This window comes from Diadema antillarum, unplaced genomic scaffold (genome assembly GCF_040938485.1).
Source record: "Diadema antillarum isolate AM-2024a unplaced genomic scaffold, OU_Dant_1.0 seq00001522_RagTag, whole genome shotgun sequence".
Lineage (NCBI taxonomy): Eukaryota > Metazoa > Echinodermata > Echinoidea > Diadematoida > Diadematidae > Diadema > Diadema antillarum.
Genome location: NW_027272254.1, coordinates 46564 through 70577, shown reverse-complemented (window position 1 = coordinate 70577; position 24014 = coordinate 46564). Strand labels below are relative to the sequence as shown.

Genomic DNA, 24014 nt, shown 5'->3' with positions numbered 1-24014 from the left:
CCCCATTTCCGAGTTAAATTTAACACTTTCCGAGTTAATTTGACGCTACAAAAATGACTCGGAAAGTGACTCGAAATCCGAGTGAAATCATTTGACTCGGAAGTCCGAGTAGCCTTCACTTCGAAGGAGTTGAGTCCCAGCTGGCGCCATTTCCGAGACACATTTCACACTTTCCGATTTATTTTTGACGCCGCAGAAATAAGAGTGTTGACAAGAGGATATTTCCCGGCTTCCTGTTGGCTCAATTGGTACTGTACTCATTGAAAAAAAAAATAGTAACCAAACTCTTAAGTTTTGTCTGAATCACTTTACTCATGACTGTTTTCAAGCCTGATTTGAACAAACAATGGAGTTCTCACGTGAAATAAACTTTTGTATTTACGTTGTTTCTTTTTTTTATACAGGACGACTTCTTGTTGCTGAGAGAACTGTAGAAAACACCGATTCTCCTTTCTTCATTTCCCAAGGGTCAAAAAACACCTTTGAGCCATTTGGATCGATAAAGGGCAGGGTGTATTCTATTGACTATGACTCAATGCGAGGTTGGTTCTACGCTCTTGCAAATGTAGGAGGACCTAGCAGCAAGTGCAGAATATTTCGACGCGAACTTGGAAGTGATCAGTGGATTGACTTTGCTAATTGTTCGATCTGCAACGGTAAGAAATCTATCTCTCCATGAATGTTAACATCCACAGTGTGTGTGTGTGTGTGTGTGTGTGTAGGTGTGTGTTTAAGTTTAATCATAGTTTTTTAAAGAAAGTATAGTTATATGCATGAAAGGTATAGTATCTCCTGGGTAGAACACTGTTGTTACTTGCGTCAAAAAGCGTAATTTTTCTGTTTGTACAGCGGCATCAGCTGATTATATTTGCATTAATTTGAATGTCAATAACTTAATACAGATAATTGAAAAAAAAAATGTGTGTGTTGGTGCGAGTTTGCGGATGTGTGTGGGAGGGGGTATGCATGTGTGTGCGTGTGCATGTGTGTACACTGTCCCGATATTAAGCGATACGATGAACATACGATGAAGGAAATGTTCCAATTTGGCTCTGGTTGTACAAGCAATGGGCATCTTAAAGGGGAAATCCATTCAAACTATAAGTTATTCTGATAAAAAAGAGTAAGCTCTTACAAGTTCAACGGTAAAAATTTGACTGAAATCCGATGAATAATGAGGAAGTTATGACATTTTGAAGTTTTATCAATTTCTGCAAAACAGTTCTGCAGAATATTGATCGGTTAGATATATCAGGATTGAGCCTCGGGCATACTGCGTTTGAATGAAAAACTGGACATTCCTTAATTTTATGCACAGATTATATGCCAAGTTGTGAGGGCATGACGTGCTCACTTTGCCATTTGCATATTCATATTGACCGTTCAAGAACTGTCTCCTGAAAAATTAGTGCTGTTCCATACTGAATTTTGAAATGCCCATAGACTTAATACGCAGGCCACCAGGTTCCCCTTACGGAACGGGTTAAATGTCATAACTTCCTTATTTTTCACCCGATTTCGATCAAAATGTTACCGTTGGACTCGTAATATTTCATTCTTTCTTATCAGACTAAGTTATATTTGGACTGGATTTCCCCTTTAAGTCATCATGTGACTGCCAGTGGGGTTTCTCAGGCTCCAACAGAAAATTTGTGAGCGGCAGAAAGTTCTCGTGTAGCAATTGTGTTTGCTTCGTGTGCCCTTCGGATAAATTTCTTGAAGAGGCTGTGGTACACTATCCCGTTGTAACACAAGATGGACATAAGAATATGTCATTTTCAATTTCGTGCGAAATTAGCAACGAACTTGACCAAAAAAAAAAAACAACAACAACAACAACAACAACAAAAACGTGTGTGTATATTTGTTAATTCTATTTTCTTACTCTCTCTCTCTCTCAAGGTTACAATTCCTTGGTGGTGGATGAGGCAGATGGAAACATCTACTGGACCACCAATAATGGGGAATTCTACCGGCGGGACCCGAATCAAACCGATAAGGAGCTCTTATTTCAGCATCCCAAAAGCGCATATCCAAGGGCCTTGGTTATTCGGCAGTCTCGGAGGTAAAAAACAGCAACAAATAAAACAAAAACAGAAACAAACAAACAAAAAAAAAAACCAAAACGAATGAATTATTTCAAAGGTTTGTTGGTAGATTAAATAATTTCTAACTTCCTTGCTTATTCACAAACGTCATATAATTGCCTCTATCTTTTTTGTCGTTAGTAAATCATAGCACATTTTATATCCCACGGAAGATGATGATGTTTGGTAATGGATGGCGCTGAATTCTGGAACTTTTAATGCCATGAGAACATTATTTTAAGATCTTAAGTAGACTGTGTGGTGCAAATAATTGAGAGCGGAAGGAAGACGCACAGCACTATTAGGAATTGGCTTAAATTATGTCAGAAGGACAATGATAACTTGATGATTGTTATATGGACGATGAAAATCCCCCCCCCCCCCCCAAAAAAGTGAGTGAAAATGGCATAAATTTGTAAACAATGACTATTTTTTATCTACTTAAAATATGGACACACACACACACATACATGGAATGGGGAGGATGTAACATGTCTAAGCAGGATATGATGAAACTTAAAAATAGGGGATATATATCTCGTAATTTTGTGCTTGTTGCAGGACATATTACATCCTACGACAGACCGGTATCATCACTGGGGATCTTCCCCGTCAGTCCGAGAGAGTCTTACATGCCTTCACAGGCCCAACCAATCGATCCTCTGTCCAAGGACTTGCACTGGACGAAGTGGGTAAGTCAAACTCTACAATCACTTAACATCGGCAAAACCGTCTTCTTTGTGTCAAAACACCATGGATAAGAACTTGGTCTGTTATGATTCAGCTATGCCAAAATCAGTCCAAAAAATCCAATTCATGTAAATTTGTGGCTGCGATTTCACTATAAATACTGAGATCAAAATAATTTACGTTGGTTAACTTTCCTCTTCTTGTTAAGGCTTCGATAATACTCCATTTTTCTCAGTTGCCGCCAATTAATCGCATTTGTTGTGGCACAGTCAGAAACAATCTTCCTCGTTTTACTGATTTAGTCCACAAACAAGAAGTCAAGAACATGAAAGGGACATGGTGAGATGCTCAGACGTCTTATTTTATTCTATTTTATTTTTATTCTACTTCTTGCTAATTTGGTAGTATGAAATAATTTTTATCAGTGTAAATTGTTTATACATTTATTTACTTTGCTTCGAATCATGTACATTGCATATTGACGTTTTCTGTTATATTAGTGAAAAGCAAATTGATTTATGTATGAAATTATGTCGAAGAAAATAAAATGAAACAAAACAGTCCAAACATAGAAAAGCCTCTGGGGGAAACAACTTAAATCTTGTTGCTTTACTTATCGAGACAAGATTAATACAGCTTCGCAAAGGTTGCCTGACTTTCATTTCTGACTGAACATTTATCAGCTAGATCTCGAGAGATATGCATGTTGGTCAATTCACTTCACTGAGTTACTTTTGAAGACTATCAGCATTATATCCTTCATTAATGAATTCCCGTACGTTGATTGGTCAATAAGGCGTCATGTCATCAATACTCATTTCAATTCAATTCAATTTCAATTAACTTCATACCCTCGTATAGCCTACAGTATATCAATATTACATCAAAAATGATAGCACAAGCTCTTGTACCTTGTCAGTAAGGTACAAAACAAACAAACAAACAGAACAAACAAAAACACTGTTATGTTTGATATAAGGGCAAAATGCCGATTGAAAAAAAAAAAGCCACATTCATGGTATAGTGCACTCAACCATGGATATGGTGTCGTATACATAGTGCATTGACCCTTGACCTCTCCCTCTATTTAACCCTTGCTGTGCCAGTGAGTCGGATATGCGCAAATCTCGCACCAAAACCTATATGAATCAGTAATTAAGGTGGCATGCACGCAAAGAGTTAATTGGTGCGTAGTCCTCACTTGCAATCAGCAAAACGTTCTGATCGAGGCCCCTGTATTGCAACGAATTTATTCTCCACTTACGACTTTGAACTATGGCAGCACCTATTTTGAAACTGGCCTGCGTGCAATTATTAAGTGATGTCTTCATTTCTTTTTTTTTTTACAGATGATATGTATAATATATTTATTAAATGTTTATATTGCATTGGATTTATCACAGGGAAATTTAAGTTTTATATGATATAATGTTGTGTATTTGTTATGTTAATGTAATTGGAATTTGTTATTGTTAAAATGTTCATACAATGTATGTTGTTTGATGTAATTTATACGCTTTTATGTGATGCATTATAATTTAGCCTTCGGGCTACTACTTTGCATGTTTATTCTAATAACCATTATCAATTCAATTCAATAATGATCACTATTGTTTTCGTTTCGTTTATAGGTGGCGCCCTCTTCTTCTCTGTCGGCGGGCGAACCTTGAAGATGATCAACATTGAAGGAACGAGTCAAGAGGTCGACGTACCGATTGCTTTCGATGTCAGACACTTGAGCATGTTCTTTGAGTCCGGCTGGCTGGTTTGGGTAGAGCCAACTCTGAAAAGGGTCGCTCGCTGGGCTCCCCGAGCAGGTTTTGGCAATATCACATATCATTACCCGGAGACTAACTCGTCTCAACCTAGGGCGGTGACCTTGATACCCGACAACTAAATAATGCCGGATGATTTTCAAATAGTAATCAATTAATCCTATTGTTAATGGTATTTAATAGATAAAAATATAGAAATACAATAATGAAAATTGATATGGTAACATTCGAGTTGTTAATGATTACAACACTTACATTTTAGTACTAGTAGTAGTGCTATTATCAAACAAAATTCAATTAGATTGTGAATGAACTCTTTGGCACGTTTGATATAAAAGAGAACATGTCTGCCAACTTTGTATGATTATGATATAAAATACTCATCTAAAAATTCATCGGCATAATGTTTGTTGGTTTCTTATATAGTTTATCTATCACTCTCAGTGAGTGTTATGAAGAAGAAAACACCAACAAATGGGAAAATGGACGGAGATGCTGACCTCATGTGTTAACTGTTCATGACATCTTCTGTAGCGTGTCATAATGGAAGAATGTAAATAATAATAATAATAATAGTGGCTACTTGTATAGCGCACAGGTCCACTTTTCAGTGCTCATGCCGCTTCAAAAATGAAAAAAATATCATATATTTACATGCATATACATATTCAAACATTTCAACAAAGAAGAAAACAAAACAAAACAACGGAAATAACCAGAGCAAACAGTAAATAACCAGAGCAAACAGTAAATAACCAGAGCAAACCATACGACTCGGAATTTTCATTGTTTATCTCAGTGCTATAAAATCGAGCATTACTATATGATTAGAGCCACGCAACATAGCACCCTGTGGAGGGGGGGGGGGGATATGAACAACAAAAACGAAATAAAAGTAACTCACATTGTGTCACCGTATGAGCCATATTCTTCATTACACCTTTTAGATTTATATAGGTCACTCATTTGATATCTTCTTCTCTTTTTGAGAAATCTGTGACGAAATATAATCACGTATATGGAATGAAATGTTATGCATCAGTTTCTCTAAAGCTGGAAGAAAAAGAAAAAGCATTGTAAAAAGTGAACAATTTCCTGTTTGTCGTCTCTTTTTGTCCAAAGTTCAGTGGAAAGTTCTTGACATTAAAAATCCTTAGCCAAAACGAAGTACGCAAACTTGTAATGTTGCATTATTTCCTGTTGAACTCCACCTTCAACGACCAAACTGATTTCTCTTTACATTAAATTCATCAACTGAAAGCAACACCATTGACACGCAATGCACATTACATAAGTGCAGAGCTTTCAATATTATAATAATAAGCAAATAATCAAAGTTGGTGAAGGTGATGGGACAAACTATCACTTCCGAGGCGATCTGGATGTAGCTATCTTTCCGAAGCGCAGCTGAGGAAAGATAGCGTACACATTCAGATCGCCGAGGAAGTGAAAGTTTGTCTCATCGCCTGAAACTAAAAGTTGATTGTTTGCTTTATATTCCACATCTGGGGTCCTAGAAATTCCCATTTTATTCCACGTCTGAAACCGTTTTAGCTGTCTTTAGGTATCCTTAATAGGGATTAGGCTACGTGTGCGCGTAGATGACAAAACAATGAATTTGCTGCGCGCACCGCGCAGCACTGAAGGGAAAGTGCGTTGCACTGTGTACTATCAAGTGACCTAGGTCACATGATAGTCCACAGTGCAACGCACTTTTATTTCGTGCGTTCTCATCTTGCGTTAGGATTGTGTAGACTGTGTGGAGATCAGCGAAACAAAAGTGGCTATCAACATAGAGTGTAACGAACTTTTCTTCTCGGGTGATGTGATGGGCAAAACTACGCTTCATCACAATTTATGTCATAATCAGCTCTGGACCAATCCTATTGCAACATTCTTAGTATGTGGAATATGATATAATATATCTTTTAGTAAAAGCAGATATACCTAATTCCTCTATGACCAGTTTTCTATGCACATCCAATATATACATCCTTTTTTTTTTTTTTGGCATCCCTGCCGATCTCCACTATAATTGCGTTGATGGTACAATCCTCAATCTACACACACTACGCCATCTGTGTCCAACTGTGGAGTAGTCCTGAGGACCCAGATATATATATATATATATATATATATATATATATACATATACATACATATATGTATATCATGTAACGAAATTCGGTGGAACCGATTCGATTTAACCGTTTCGATTATAATTTGTTATGATCGATTGTGCCTATAGCATAGAAAGGGGGCACGATTGGAACGTTTGGCAAATGCTGTAATGTGGTAGTGCATTATTATGAGTTTTAATATTTATTATTAGATATGTGGTTACTTGTTTGTCATGGGCAAGTTTGGATTATTTCAATACCAACTCCGGTTTAGACCGATGATACATGCCGAATTAAAGTAACCATGTACAAGAGATACTGCTAAAATGTATAATCGTTGTACGAATATAATAACCACGTTAACATTGTAAATAATTTGAACAATTACTGCGGGTATTTTCCGCGTTGCTCACGGCCGTGCGGGATTGCCTCCTCATTCCGCGATAGGAGGAGAGGCATATAAAGTGGCCGTTGTGTGACATATTCCGCAACAAATAGCCCGTGTATGATATATTTCTAATGTGTTCTTAGTGTTCACTTCTATGTGTAATAAACTGTACATGTGTTCCTGAATTCTTGACTGCTCTGTGTCTTCTTGAGAATTATATTACCAAGCAGCGATGTGCAGAGTGGTGGTAGATGTTCTTGAGTTGGAGCACCGTTCCTGAGAAGACCAACTAGCAAGCCATTGGATTTCGGGTATATTGGTAATGTGACTTGTCGCATAGTCCGTGCCCAATCCAAGTTCCAGTCGCCGCCGTTGGATTTCGGGTAAAATGGTAATGTGACTTGTCGCATAGTCCGTGCCCAATCCAAGTTCCAGTCGCCGCCTGAAGAAGTTGGTAACGGTGCGATACAGCACTTTTACCCCGTGCCATCAACGATACCTGTGCCACCATATGGTTGTGAAAAGGTGTTCCACGTTAGCTTGACTGAGTTGGTAGCAGAGTTGGTAGCAAGAGTTGGTAGTAAAAGTTGGTAACAAAATAAGTGTACCAATTTAACATCCTCTACAAGTGACGCTTGGGAGTGACATACGTAAGTGATGCTGAACTTGGTATGTGTGCCACTTGTGTTGGTGAGCTGCTTCTGACACAACATAATACATGGTAGCGTACAGACTAGTAGTTTTAATAATTTAGAGGGATCGTTGTAAACTGCAACAAAACGAACCCCGCCTACTCGGCCATCCTGACACGGCTCGCGGAGACATTTGTACAGACAGTCAAATACACTCTCTTAATTCACGACGAGAAGGCGAGTTCGTCACACATGGTGTCAGGAGTGGGATCCCTATTTGTAACTTTTGTATGAATAAATGTAGTTAACTGTGTTTTCACTATGGCACGCGAAACGCCATTGTTGGAGTTGTCACTTTTGCTGGAGAGCAAGATTAGCGAAATCGACGACTTGATTGCTCAGGTGTCAGAGTCGGTGCGCAAACAAACTGGAGTAGCACCAACTTCGGTTTCGAACTCACGCTGCTCACCGATAACACTTGAAGGGCGCCGTAACCAGTCGTCACTGTCACCCTCACCAGTGGTGTCACCTCAGTTGTTTGGAGATGCGAATAGAGAAGTGGAGTTGTCAGCTCCGCCATCGGCAAAGCTACTACCTCAGCAGCATCAAGCTCCAATGCAGCAATCGCATTCATCTCGTACAAGTGACCAGCCTGTTACATTTGGAGGACAACCAGATGTAATGCCACACCAGTTTGGTCCGAACCAGCGACGTCGAACAGAGCTCTGGGACCAGAGACGTCATTATGATGTTCAGACCAACAGAAGCAACCAGCCGGCTGTCATACCAGACAGATATGATGGCAAAGGACCTGTGCTGGATTATCTTTGCCATTTCGAAGCTTGCGCTGGAGTTAACCGCTGGACGGAAGTGGAGGCTCTCCAGTACCTGGCTGCCAGCTTGAAAGGAGCTGCTGTCAAAGTACTAGCACAGCAGACGGGACGTCAGTTGACGTACCAAGAACTTGTGAACCGCCTGAAGCACCGCTTTGGACCTGTTTCGCATTCAGAAGTATTCCTGGCAGAACTGCGTACCAGGCGACGCAGACCGAAGGAAAGTTTGCAGGAACTAGGACAGAGCATTCGCGAGCTTACATCCATGGCATATCCTGAATTCGGGGAAGCGGGCCAAGATAGATTGGCTCGAGGTCACTTTCTCGATGCAATAGTTGACCGGGATATCCGAATCGGCCTCTTCCGGGCTCAGTCTCGTACGCTCGATGAGGCAATCCAAGCTGCTCTCAACATAGAAGCCTTCCTGCGGATGGAGAGCGACCGGCGACAGTATAACCGGGTCTTGTTGTCACAGGAGGAAGAACAAGACGTGGCTGTGAAGGATTAAGACACTTCTGACAAATCCATGGGGGTGTGTGAAAATAACACCACTCTCATGATCGAAGCAGTCAGTGATCTAATAAAGAAGAGGGAGAAGGAGCAACCAGCGCCAATGCCGAGAAACGACTTGGCATTAAAGACTGAGACACTCCCTACAAGCGAACAGGAGGATAGTCAGCCTTCTGATAACAAGGAGGACACATCCAAGGAGGGTACGAATCCTCCAACCGCCGGGTGCACACCAGCCAGAAAGGCACCCGAACCAGAGATATCTCAACCGCCACTACCTAGTTCTGCAGGTTCACTTCTGTCATCCACGTTCCAGAAAGGACTGTACGTGAAGTTGAACGTGAATGGGCAGGAGGTGATGTTTCTGGTAGACAGTGGTGCACTGGCGTAGCCAGGGGGGGGGGGGGGGGGGGCGGGGGGGGGGGGCGATGGGGGCGATCGCCCCCCCTAAGATTTGGACCGGGGATTTGGGAGGCGGAAAAAAAATGCGTGTATACTGTATATGCATGCACATGAAGCGGGTCTCCTTTGCAACCTTTCATCAAATAAGATATTTTTTGAATATTTCACTCAAAGTGTGCACCAGATCGTTGAATTTCAATTCAAAATATGCAAAATCTCTCGTGCTTGGGAGGGGGATACCCCCTCCCAAACCCTCCCCCTCTGTGCCTCTTTCCCTAGCTTAGTACACTTTTTAGATTTACAGAAAATTATGAATAATTCTGAGTGCACAAGACTTATCACTTATATTCCGAAAACTCAAGGTTCCCTCATGTATAAGGGGAATTTCCCCTTTTAATCGACTTTTTCCTCCCTCAGCCACCCCCCCCCTAATCAGTTTTTATTTTGTGTGTGTGTGTGTGATTTCCCAAATGTTGATTCCATCAAAAATGCGTAGATGAGATATCTCAATTTCAACCTTAAAAAGGCAAAAGCTCGATCGGAAGGGAAGGGTGGGGATAACACTCGCCCACGCCTTCTCCCTGCTCCCCCGCCCCTCCCCCCTTCCACCATGCATAGAAGTATAGACTGTGGCTATATACCCAGATCGCTTTATTTCAATTCTAAAAACGCAAAAGCTCCGCGAGCGGGAGGAGGAATCCCCCTTCCTCTATATACCTCACTAGACTTTATACATACACACAGATGGTGCACATTCGGAATAAGAGCTAAATTCCGTGATTTTATCACTTCGATGAAAAAGTACTGCACCAAAAATTTGCAACAGATCGCTGAATTTCAGGTCTGAAAACGCAAAATCACCTTCGTGTGGGAGGGGATATGCCGGCCCTATGAGTTCTACACCCTCGTGTGCATGCTTTTTCTGTTTGACTGCTGAACAGACGGTGTTCATGATATTCAGTGTAAGAATTAATACAAGAAGATTATTTAAATGATACCATTTTATAGGCAAATTGTTCAATAATAATATACACTAAATTATACTGCAACTTTAAACAAGTGGGACTGTTTCATCACGTTAAAACACGCAAAAAACATGCATCAAATTGCACCATTTGCAACATCAAAATGCAAAAAGTTCTCACCGTGGGAGGGGGTACACCCCCTCCCACACCCTCCCCTCCCCCCTCGCTCTCTCCGCTCTCTCGGGTTCAGTCGCGTTCATGATATTCAGTGAAAAGAAGTAATACAAGAAGCGTATTTAAATGATAGCATTTTATAGGCAAATTGTTCAATGATAATCTACATCAAAATATACTGCAACCTTAAACAAGTGGGACTGTTTCACGTCGATAAAACGCGCAAAAATATGCATCAAATTGCACCATTTACAACATCGAAATGCAAAAAGTTCTCACCGTGGGAGGGGGGACACCCCCTCCCACACCCTCCCCTCCCCCCTCGCTCGCTCTGCTCGCTCGGGTTCAGTCACGTTCATGATATTCAGTGAAAAGAATTGATACAAGAAGTGTATTTAAATTATACCATTATATAGGCAAATTGTTCAATGATAATCTACATCAAAATATACTGCAACCTTAACCCTAACCAGGCCGGGCTTTTTTGGGTGTTATGTGGCCGGGGAGGGGTTGATTCAACCCCCCCCCCCCCCCGAGATCTCGGCCGTCGATTGCGCAATCGCCATGAAATTTGGCACGTGCATTACCTGCGGCGTAATCTACCAAGCTATACAAAAAGAAATGGAACTTTTCGTCATAATAATTAATTATGCTAATATATGCATAAAATCATACATTTTGCTCTAAATCAGAAATTAAAGCTCCTAGAATCCTAATTTTTGGTGAAAACATTCTGTGTAGCATTCCTAACAATGTACTTGATAAAAAAAATTTGGTATCAAAATCAATTTCTGATGTATTCTATTGTTTTATGAATTTCATATGTATTTCATTGTTTTTTCGAATTTTGTTTTATCATTTTTTTTCGCAAAATTTATGACAGAACCTATATCAAGCATAATCATGCTAAAATTAATTAGTTTCAGCCTATAAAAGTGAAAATAATCATATCTTTATGAATAAGAAGAGAAAACTCCATTTGCATAGACTTTATACACAAAATCACGTTTTTGAGCCATTTTCGGTCTGACAGGCATGTATAAAACGTTATGCAGCGTCATAACGGTATGCACGATTTTCGCAAAAATGGTGTCAAAAGATGCGCGAGACTTGAAAGTAAAAAGTCAGCGAACGGTGCGGTCAAAAAATTTCGCGCGGCGGAGTAGTCGCGAAAAACGTTGAGGGGGGGTTGATTCAACCCCCCCCCCCCGGCCTTTTTAGGGTTAAACAAGTGGGACTGTTTCAACTCTTTAAAACACGCAAAAACATGCATCAAATTGCACCATTTGCAACATCAAAATGCAAAAAGTTCTTACCGTGGGAGGGGGACACCCCCTCCCACACCCTCCCCTCCCCCTTCACTCGCTCCACTCGCTCGGGTTCAGTCGCGTTCATGATATTCAGTGAAAAGAATTAATACAAGAAGTGTATTTAACGTATACCATTTTATATGCAAATTGTTCAATAATAATCTACACTAAAATATACTGCTACCTTAAACAAGTGGGACTGTTTCACGTCGATAAAACGCGCAAAAACATGCATCTAATTGCACCATTTGCAACATCACAATGCAAAAAGTTCTTACCGTGGGAGAGGGACACCCCCTCCCACACCCTCCCCTCCCCCCTCGCTCGCTCCGCTCGCTCGGGTTCAGTCGCGTTCATGATATTCAGTGAAAAGAAGTAATACAAGAAGTGTATTTAAATTATACCATATTATAGGCAAATTATTCAATGATAATCTACATCAAAATATACTGCAACTTTAAACAAGTGGGACTGTTTCAACTCGTTAAAACGCGCAAAAACATGCATCAAATTGCACCATTTGCAACATCAAAATGCAAAAAGTTCTTACCGTGGGAGGGGGACACCCCCTCCCACACCCTCCCCTTCCCCTTCACTCGCTCCACTCGCTCGGGTTCAGTCGCGTTCATGATATTCAGTGAAAAGAACTAATACAAGAAGTGTATTTAACGTATACCATTTTATATGCAAATTGTTCAATAATAATCTACACTAAAATATACTGCTACCTTACACAAGTGGGACTGTTTCACGTCGATAAAACGCGCAAAAACATGCATCTAATTGCACCATTTGCAACATCACAATGCAAAAAGTTCTTACCGTGGGAGAGGGACACCCCCTCCCACACCCTCCCCTCCCCCCTCGCTCGCTCCGCTCGCTCGGGTTCAGTCGCGTTCATGATATTCAGTGAAAAGAAGTAATACAAGAAGTGTATTTGAATTATACCATATTATAGGCAAATTATTCAATGATAATCTACATCAAAATATACTGCAACTTTAAACAAGTGGGACTGTTTCAACTCGTTAAAACGCGCAAAAACATGCATCAAATTGCACCATTTGCAACATCAAAATGCAAAAAGTTCTCACCGTGGGAGGGGACACCCCCCTCCCACACCCTCCCCTCCCCCTTCACTCGCTCCGCTCTCTCGGGTTCAGTCGCGTTCATGATATTCAGTGAAAAGAGTTAATACAAGAAGTGTATTTAACTTATAGCATTTTAAAGGCAATTTGTTCAATAATAATCTACATCAAAATAAACTGCTACCTTAAACAAGTGGGACTGTTTCACGTCGATATAACGCGCAAAAACATGCATCAAATTGCACCATTTACAACATCAAAATGCAAAAAGTTCTCACCGTGGGAGGGGGGACACCCCCTCCCTTCCCCCCTCGCTCGCTCTGCTCGCTCGGGTTCAGTCGCGTTCATGATATTCAGTGAAAAGAACTAATACAAGAAGTGTATTTAACGTATACCATTTTATATGCAAATTGTTCAATAATAATCTACACTAAAATATACTGCTACCTTAAACAAGTGGGACTGTTTCACGTCGATAAAACGCGCAAAAACATGCATCTAATTGCACCATTTGCAACATCACAATGCAAAAAGTTCTTACCGTGGGAGAGGGACACCCCCTCCCACACCCTCCCCTCCCCCCTCGCTCGCTCCGCTCGCTCGGGTTCAGTCGCGTTCATGATATTCAGTGAAAAGAAGTAATACAAGAAGTGTATTTGAATTATACCATATTATAGGCAAATTATTCAATGATAATCTACATCAAAATATACTGCAACTTTAAACAAGTGGGACTGTTTCAACTCGTTAAAACGCGCAAAAACATGCATCAAATTGCACCATTTGCAACATCAAAATGCAAAAAGTTCTCACCGTGGGAGGGGACACCCCCCTCCCACACCCTCCCCTCCCCCTTCACTCGCTCCGCTCTCTCGGGTTCAGTCGCGTTCATGATATTCAGTGAAAAGAGTTAATACAAGAAGTGTATTTAACTTATAGCATTTTAAAGGCAATTTGTTCAATAATAATCTACATCAAAATAAACTGCTACCTTAAACAAGTGGGACTGTTTCACGTCGATATAACGCGCAAAAACATGCATCAAATTGCACCATTTACAACATCAAAATGCAAAAAGTTCTCACCGTGGGAGGGAGGACACCCCCTCCCTTCCCCCCTCGCTCGCTCTGCTCGCTCGGGTTCAGTCGCGTTCATGATATTCAGTGAAAAGAACTAATACAAGAAGTGTATTTAACGTATACCATTTTATATGCAAATTGTTCAATAATAATCTACACTAAAATATACTGCTACCTTAAACAAGTGGGACTGTTTCACGTCGATAAAACGCGCAAAAACATGCATCTAATTGCACCATTTGCAACATCACAATGCAAAAAGTTCTTACCGTGGGAGAGGGACACCCCCTCCCACACCCTCCCCTCCCCCCTCGCTCGCTCCGCTCGCTCGGGTTCAGTCGCGTTCATGATATTCAGTGAAAAGAAGTAATACAAGAAGTGTATTTGAATTATACCATATTATAGGCAAATTATTCAATGATAATCTACATCAAAATATACTGCAACTTTAAACAAGTGGGACTGTTTCAACTCGTTAAAACGCGCAAAAACATGCATCAAATTGCACCATTTGCAACATCAAAATGCAAAAAGTTCTCACCGTGGGAGGGGAAACCCCCCTCCCACACCCTCCCCTCCCCCTTCACTCGCTCCGCTCTCTCGGGTTCAGTCGCGTTCATGATATTCAGTGAAAAGAGTTAATACAAGAAGTGTATTTAACTTATAGCATTTTAAAGGCAATTTGTTCAATAATAATCTACATCAAAATAAACTGCTACCTTAAACAAGTGGGACTGTTTCACGTCGATATAACGCGCAAAAACATGCATCAAATTGCACCATTTACAACATCAAAATGCAAAAAGTTCTCACCGTGGGAGGGGGACACCCCCCTCCCACACCCTCCCCTCCTCCTTCACTCGCTCCGCTCTCTCGGGTTCAGTCGCGTTCATGATATTCAGTGGAAAGAGTTAATACAAGAAGTTTATTTAACTTATAGCATTTTACAGGCAAATTGTTCAATAATAATCTACATCAAAATAAACTGCTACCTTAAACAAGTGGGACTGTTTCACGTCGATATAACGCGCAAAAACATGCATCAAATTGCACCATTTACAACATCAGAATGCAAAAAATTCTTACCGTGGGAGGGGGGGGACACCCCCCTCCCACACCCTCCCCCCCCCCCCCCTCGCTCGCTCCGCTCGCTCGGGCTCGGTCGCTTCGCTCCCTCGCAGACTAACCGCCCCCCCTAAGATGAAATCCTGGCTACGCCGTTGCAGTGGTGCATCGCAGTCATATGTCTCAGAAGGAATGCACCTGCGAATGAGACCTGAGCGAAAGCCACCACTTGAACCAGTGACAAGCATCGTTCGTCAAACAGATGGATCTCGGCTGAAAACAAAGGGACGTGCTACCATGGAACTTCAGCTTGGCTCCTGCTTGTGCCATGTTGACTTGGTAGTAGCTGACATAAGAGCTGAGGGCATCCTCGGTCTGGATCTCTTGATTGGTCTGGACACCACGCTAGATTTCGAGAACATGCAGCTGCATACTCCATGGGTATCTCTCCCATGTATAAACAATGAGAGACAGATATGTGCAGCAACGACAGCACCGACGTTGGTATTAAGGGACAGCGCCAGCCAACCTTACCAGCCTTGCTGAGGACGACACAGAGACCATGCCTCTCGACGAAGGTATCACTCAGAATTGTGTGCCGCCACATCTGGTGGACTTCTGTCAATGCAGTTTGACAGAAACTCCCCCAGAAAGCAATTCATCGGCATACCAGCTTCTGAGAGACGACTCAGAGGTGTTCTCTACAGGCCGAGCAAGGACACGTGTCAGCGTCAGCGCGACAGCATCAGTGGTTGCGGGAAAGCTACCTAGTGGACATCGCCGGTGTGACGACTCTTCCTCACCTGCACGCTATTCTCGGTCACCGGGAAGACCACCTGATTATCTACCCCGATCGAGGAGCCGCTCTCCGTTGAGGCACGTCCGTTCTTCTCGTCGTACATCGGATTCATTCTGGCACACCATGCCAGGGTAAAATGTAACATTTCTCGTGTCGACCTGTCTGCTGCAAGGGAGCAGCCCGGTCAGGAAATCAAATGAAGAGACTGTTGAACTCTTAAAAGATGAGTTTCTGACGAACAATTAGTCTATATTATGACAGTTTTGGACAGCTTTGAACTAAAGACTGTAGCTGTCTCATTACGTTATTATGGACTGTACGTAGAGTTTTGCAAAGGAGCAAAACGTTCAATAATGTTTGTAGTAGTATATTTTGTTGTCATTTTTTGCTCTCTATGTGTTCGGCTCCAGGGACGAAGCCTGCATGGGGAGGGAAGCCATGTAACGAAATTCGGTGGAACCGATTCGATTTAACCGTTTCGATTATAATTTGTTATGATCGATTGTGCCTATAGCATAGAAAGGGGGCACGATTGGAACGTTTGACAAATGCTGTAATGTGGTAGTGCATTATTATGAGTTTTAATATTTATTATTAGATATGTGGTTACTTGTTTGTCATGGGCAAGTTTGGATTATTTCAATACCAACTCCGGTTTAGACCGATGATACATGCCGAATTAAAGTAACCATGTACAAGAGATACTGCTAAAATGTATAATCGTTGTACGAATTTAATAACCATAAAGATTGATTATTGTTATTGATATTGTTAGTGTTTACTAGCAATACGCACACCTTGTGTGCTCGTATGTTTTGTTAAAAAATATACACACACAAAAGAGTATATTTATATGTATGTATATAGATGCACTGCACAAACTGCACTATTAACGGTGGAGGGAAATTGATCTCACACACTGCCACTTGACAGGTGAGCCGAAACCTAAAACAGAGTGAGTGTGACGTGGATCAACCGAACTGAGCTCATAGACTCTTTCATGGACTCCTACTATAGCATGGAGAAGACGTGGCGCAGATAATCAGATTGATTGAAAAGCGCCAATAAACACCACCAACAACCACCAATAACCACGCCAACATTGTAAATAATTTGAACAATTACTGCGGGTATATTCCGCATTGCTCACGGCCGTGCGGGATTGCCTCCTCATTCCGCGATAGGAGGAGAGGCATATAAAGTGGCCGTTGTGTGACATATTCCGCAACAAATAGCCCGTGTATGATATATTTCTAATGTGTTGTTAGTGTTCATCTATGTGTAATAAACTGTACGTGTGTTCCTGAATTCTTGACTGCTCTGTGTCTTCTTGAGAGCTCTATTACCAAGCAGCGATGTGCAGAGTGGTGGTAGATGTTCATGAGTTGGAGCACCGTTCCTGAGAAGACCAACTAGCAAGCCATTGGATTTCGGGTATATTGGTAATGTGACTTGTCGCATAGTCCGTGCCCAATCCAAGTTCCAGTCGCCGCCGTTGGATTTCGGGTAAAATGGTAATGTGACTTGTCGCATAGTCCGTGCCCAATCCAAGTTCCAGTCGCCGCCTGAAGAAGTTGGTAACGGTGCCATCAACGATACCTGTGCCACCATATGGTTGTGAAAGGTGTTCCACGTTAGCGTGACTGAGTTGGTAGCAGAGTTGGTAACAAAACTTGGTAGCAGAACTTGGTAGCAAGAGTTGGTAGTAAAAGTTGGTGACAAAATAAGTGTACCAATTTAACATCCTCTACAAGTGACGCTTGGGAGTGACATACATAAGTGATGCTGAACTTGGTATGTGTGCCGCTTGTGTTGGTGAGCTGCTTCTGACACAACATAATACATGGTAGCGTACAGACTAGTAGTTTTAATAATTTAGAGGGATCGTTGTAAACTGCAACAAAACGAACCCCGCCTACTCGGCCATCCTGACACGGCTCGCGGAGACATTTGTACAGACAGTCAAATACACTCTCTTAATTCACGACGAGAAGGCGAGTTCGTCACAATATATATATATATATATATATATATATATATATATATATAATATATTATATATGTGTATATTATATAAATAAATATATATATATATATACATATATTATATATATATATACATATATTATATATACATAAATAGGGCCTACATGTATATATATATATATATATATATATATATATATATATATATATACATGTAGGCCCTATTTATGTAACACCTAAACAGATGCTTGTCATTTAGTTGTTTGGTATTGATTATTCATTTTTGTTCCATTTTTACTATTACATCATCATTTTATGCAAATTTTGCTTCGGTTACTGTGCAATCTTGGATTCATGCGATTTGGCACGGTACGTAAGACGCCTGCATTTTCTGTGTGCATGTAAGCAAGCATATTGACGGACAGTATTTCTAAATTCATAAAACAAATGGCACAACGGTTATATTTTTAGGTGTTACATATAACAAATAATGAATGCTTTTCACTTAGGAAGATGAAATTATTGATCCACTGAGCTCGGTTGCCCCCCCCCCCCCCCCCCCCTTGAATGGATCATTTTCATCTTCATCTCAGAATATATTTTCCACTGCACTCATATCCATTCATTTTGTGTGTGGGTGTATGTGTGTGTGCATGTGTGTGTGTGTGTGTGTGTGTGTGTGTGTGTGTGTGTGTGTGTGTGTGTGTAATATAGGTATATGAATTATATAACATATATTAACAGCAGAGCGACTGATATGTTCAAGACTGTCGAATTATTGCTAAATGTCATTACTCATCTCATGAATGGATCCATTTCGACAATAGATGTTAAAAGACTACACCATTTGGTCGAACCCCTTCATACTTACAAAGATAGCAATTTTATTTCAATATAGACACAAGATGGATCTCGTGTCGATTCAACACGAGCAACTTCTCAAGGATTGAATATACACATAATAATGCAATAATCGAGTTGAGACCGAGTCACATCCAATCTTTTACTTACACAGACACCTTTGATGATAAAGCTAGTATGTTTGCGTAAGTTTTTTTTTCTAAATATAATTGTATGTGTGAATAAACTGGTAGCATTGAAATGTATTATGCCGAGTTAATGAAGGGTTTGTGAACATTCCATACACATACAGTAGGCACACCGTTTCTCAGTACGTTCTGTTTTCTTCTACAACGTATACCCAATATCTTTACTTCCCATGAGTGCAGTCAAAACTTGCAAATGCTTACAATCAGTAACTGTTGTTCTCTTCATATTTTTTTTTTTTGCTTGAGAAAATCAGGTAATGAAATGGGAATGAAGGAATAGAAATGCACTGATAAAATTAATTGTTTTGCTGAAATTTATGCGATATTCAGAACTAATTATCTTCTCCGCAACGTTCGAGCACACACTACCAAACTAGAAAATACCGGGCGTCATCCAATTTCTGTCGAGATGTACAATGGTTTTGCTTGTGTGCGTTATCTGGATATCAATTTAATTTCCATTAATTATTAACTAAATAGACATACGTTATGTATTTTGCTTGTACATGTGTGTAAATGTTCAATCCACAACCCAGTTGCTGTATAGGCTAACGGCGCCTAGCTTCCATGTCAACCCGAATGTCAACGTAACTTCGCGGCCTATAGAATGGATTATATTTGATCTATCACCTCATTTGCTTTCCAATCAAATCAATATTTGAGAATCCCTTCCCAAAATCATCCTCGATGTTTACTAATATGATAATAATTTTAACACTGCTCTTTGAGGTCGCAGTAACACAACATCATTTAGAGGATAGAATGATTATTTTCAGTATTAAACCGATACCATGTTGAAGCAACGTGCAGGTGATTCCCTTTGCAAATACAGCACATAACTCGCCCAATAAGAATAATTATGATATCATAGTTATCGTCATTAAAAGTAACTGTGAACATTTAATAAACATGTCCCTTTATACATATTTATGTGGTTTCTTTTTCTTAACAAGGAGTCTAATCTGTCTGATACACTAATTCAAGTTTTATGTAGAATCCTATATAATGGTTGTACAATTTCCCTTTCCGGTGTAGAGAAGAAGCAAGGTTACTTGATTCACACGTAGTCACTGGGCTTGTGTTCTTCGGCAGATTTCGAAGTTTCGCTTACAGCTAAATGCTATTCAACTGTACATAGAATTTGTAAATATAAATATTGTTCAAAACAAAGTCTATGATACAATATAAAACGTATACATTCCTTTCGACATTCTAGGGCGTAAAATGTACATATCCAACACCGAACACCTAATTCATGATAACATTAAAGAAATAATAACAATAACAAAATGAGCGTACAAACGTTTTGTTTCAGCGTCTGCAAAGAAACAGATATACATACGTAAAAAATAAAGGCACAGTATCTTTGACATAGTCAATGTAATGCTGTTATATTTCAAACTTTAAAACCCACGCCTTCGCCGTCACTTACACTACGCTATGCAATATACAAACAAAATTATGCGAACAAGTCTATTGTCACTTTTTTAACCTTTCTCTTCAATACGTAGGGTATTTGATTTAAATGTGTTTGTTCTGCCCTTCTCACTACTGGCGATGAGATTCGTATTTGATTTAGTGTTCATAGACGTGTCCGCATGACATTCATTACAAAGTTTCTGTTGCTGATAACGCCCGTTGATAAAAAAAGAAAATCCGTCTACTTAGTGATTTGACGTTTGTAATAGAAAACACAATACATAGCATGGACATTACTGTAACTTCCTATCATTGAAAATGAAATATATGAAACCAGTGATGTGTCTTGTTTCTACAGAATAGTTACAAAAAACCGGGAAACTAAAAAAAAAAAAAAAACATAAAAAAACTCGAAAAGTGACTATAGATTCCTAACGCGTAAGGCAACTTTGTGCATTTCATAAAAACTGAAATTCAGATCAACGTCAAAGGCTTTTTGACAAATTTTCTTAATCCAGTGTCCTACGGGTATAATATCTCCCATAGACGAAAGTTATAAGAAATCGTACTTGAGCCTCTTTCGTAATCCAGTGTCCAGTCAATAAAGTCTATTACAGTTTAGTCCTCATTTGGTTGCATCCCATAGGAGAAGAAATTCCATGAAATAATTATGGCAAAATTATTTGGGGCAAACGTGTGATAGTCACAGAATACACATGCGGAGAGAGGTTCAAATTCCGTTGAGATGTAGTCTGGCTTCCAGACCCTCTGCTCGTACTATTTCGCTATACAGGATATTGACGCCCTCAACGTCGAAAACTGAAATAGGATTAGGTGATTTTGTCCTGCCTTCGGCAAAGGCGGCGACTTCGTCGCCGCAGGTCGCCGCAGAGTCCAGTTGGCAAGGGGTCTTGAAACCAGGCTAGTTGAGATGTTGATGAATACTATAATCTGATTCTGACGGATAATGGATCTACACTGTATCTGCCTTTCCCTTCGAGATATTAATTATGTTTTGATGGCGCTTCCGTAACGACTGGTCCAGTGGGATCTCAAACTGATGTCGTGTGGAGTTTCGTGTCTATTTACATGTGTGTACATCGTATTGCCTGACGCACTCTTTACAGACAACCTTGCAGCACCACACGAAGACGCAATCGCAGCGCTCACGCCGCGTTACCGTCATGGTGTTATGACCTCGCCCGCAGCAAAGCAACTCGCACCCGTCGATTCCATGCGACGTCAGATTACACTCACGCCCTCTCGTGCCGAAGGAGCCAACATCCGGGTTATTCTCGCAGAAGTTGGGCGAGTTTTCGTAATAGATCAGATCCATGTTCGTCGGTTCCTTGTACTCCTCGAATCGCGGCTGGAGGACTTCGACGAAGGTGCGACCGTGTGTTCTCTGCTCGACGCGCATTTCGGCCGCGCTGTCGTACTTTATTTTGAGTTTGTCCCCAAGTTTTCTAAAGGGCGCCATCTCCCACCAGCACGTCTTTAGTTCGCAGCTCCCCGACACACCGTGACATTTGCATCGCAGCTCCATTGTATGCAGGACAGACTGTAGCAGAGGACAGAGCAAAGAACAAACGAAGAAGAAATGAGTGATTGTTCATTTTTCAATCAAGTTTTCTAATCCTCGGATACTATTAAGCGCATGAAGCACGTATCCAATTTACGTTGTTTTGTTCGTTTGTCGTTGTTTTTTTCTTTTCATCTACACCACACGGGCCTTTACTGGCTCTAAAAAGAGAGAAAGAAAAAAAAAAGAAGAGAAAATCCAGTTGAGGGGTACACAGAGCAATACATCAAGCCCATGACTTGAACAAATTTGCACATGCATATGTTTCTCACTTTATAATAGTGGCACTTCATAATTATTTTCATATTTTCATCTACTGTGTGTGTTTGTATTTATCGATGTCTATGTTCCGAGTTCTTTGGGTCAAATTTTGTATCAAGTGATTTTCTGAAAACTCATTCAATATCATTGTTAAAGATGTTGTTTTTCGACTTATGACTTTTTTCTGTTTCTCTCTTTGAAGAAATGACCTTTGCATGCTGGCATAAATGGAATTCCAAATTCTAATAGACAACCGACCTTTCTGCCTGCCTCTGTGTTGTGCAAGTCCATCTGAGTCCGAACTTTAGCCGCTTGGCCGCCCCGCGTCGTCAGAAAGTCCCGCGTAAGTTTGACGGCGTACCGCACTTCCTCGCTGCAGCCACCCCATCGCCACGTACTGTTCGGCGTGATGTTGGAATCCCGCCCCGGCGGCCCGCGGTGGGACCGGTCACAACCGCATTCTAGGTAGTCACCCCGGGAACACGCCCGCGTGACCGCGTGCGTGACACCGGCGGCCAGAATAGCATTAACAAAGGCGCTCTCCCTCGTCCCTGCAACAAAATTAAAGTAAAATTCAATTGTTGCTTTAGCTTTCTGTGCTCTTTTAGAAGTGAATAAGCTCCCAAATTTGTTTGTCTCTTTTATTGATATCAATAAGGTAAACATGTGGAAAACATCATCCATCCATCCATCCATCCATCAATCAATCAATCAATCAATCAATCAATCAAATAATAAATCAATCAATTTCGATTTTATTGCAAGTGAAAAAACGAGCGTAACAGTAAATCCACAGACTAAAAGTCCCACGGAGAAAAATGTGATTACAGAAAACACTCAGTTAAAAAGATATCAAGATACGAACATCCGAAATATTCTGTCATTATTTTAAAATCCTAAACATTGGACTCACAAAAAGTTAAAACTGAGTAGGCCTGCACATGTGCTGATATGTATACAACGTACATACATACACATAACTGCAGATATAATCAACAATTGACAATAAAAGACAATCTATTTCCGCATGCAGCATAACGAATTAAAAGAAGTGAAACATTAAATCCTCGGATATAATAGTGTATGTATCGTGGATACAGAGAAAATGTGCATAACGCACAGCAAACAGAGTATTTGTAAACAACTGAAAACCGCTCAATGAAGTACGCCTGAGATTTAACATTAATTAAACTTATAACCTTTACAACAAAGACAAATTAAACAGACTGAAGTGCGAGAAAAAGACGACATTAATTCACATACAGTGAAGCTATTGAAAACAAAACAACAACAAACACATAAAAACAAACAAACCTTTGTTGAGGACTGGCCCGAACACTGAATCGTCGCCATCTATCGTCGTGCAGTTCCACCGTCTCCCGCGAAACTGGAACTGGCATTCCTGGATTCCCTTATGAGCGCCCTCAGCGACGCTCGACATCTTCTCTTGGTTCCTCTGACAGAATCGGATCTGCTTGTCCGACAGCTCCGGAATTCTGCGACAGGGGATTTCCACCGGCTGCACTGCCGTACCGTAGGCTGCACCCACGAACCTGTGGTCGGGTAAGAAGCAAGGAAATTGAGTATAAGTAGCATCTTCTCTTTCTGCTCAACTACGTTCACAACATAAAATATATACGTTATTGCATAACAATAATGTCTGAGAACACAGATCAAAATATCTAATCAATTTCAATCATGGAGCGAAATTTGCATTTGAAATTGGCCTGACGAAATCTACGACATAGATTTACATGAATAATTTTACGTGATAAAATCAAACGGATCGTCCTTGCAAAA

At 40.6% G+C, this 24014-nt stretch overlaps 1 protein-coding gene across 1 annotated transcript; it reads right to left on the bottom strand.

Moving 5' to 3' along the window:
- Nucleotides 1–21452: 21452 nt before the first annotated feature.
- Nucleotides 21453–23760, bottom strand: LOC139710337 (proto-oncogene Wnt-3-like). Its single transcript, XM_071622260.1, has 3 exons — nt 23529–23760; nt 22473–22765; nt 21453–21932 (listed from the first exon to the last, which is right to left on the bottom strand). Exons 1-3 carry the CDS (start codon nt 23653–23655, stop codon nt 21453–21455), a joined length of 900 nt encoding a protein of 299 aa, XP_071478361.1. The 5' UTR covers nt 23656–23760.
- Between the last annotated feature and the right edge of the window lie 254 nt (nt 23761–24014).

What these genes read in the sequence shown, in the direction of transcription:
- LOC139710337 (XM_071622260.1), bottom strand. Translation starts at nt 23,655, where the DNA reads ATGTCGAGCGTCGCTGAGGGCGCTCATAAGGGAATCCAGGAATGCCAG. An exon ending in CGGGCCAGTCCTCAACAAAG is followed by an intron (nt 22,766 to 23,528) that starts GTTTGTTTGTTT and finishes ATTTTGTTGCAG; the next exon opens with GGACGAGGGAGAGCGCCTTT. An exon ending in ACACAGAGGCAGGCAGAAAG is followed by an intron (nt 21,933 to 22,472) that starts GTCGGTTGTCTA and finishes CCTCTGCTACAG; the next exon opens with TCTGTCCTGCATACAATGGA.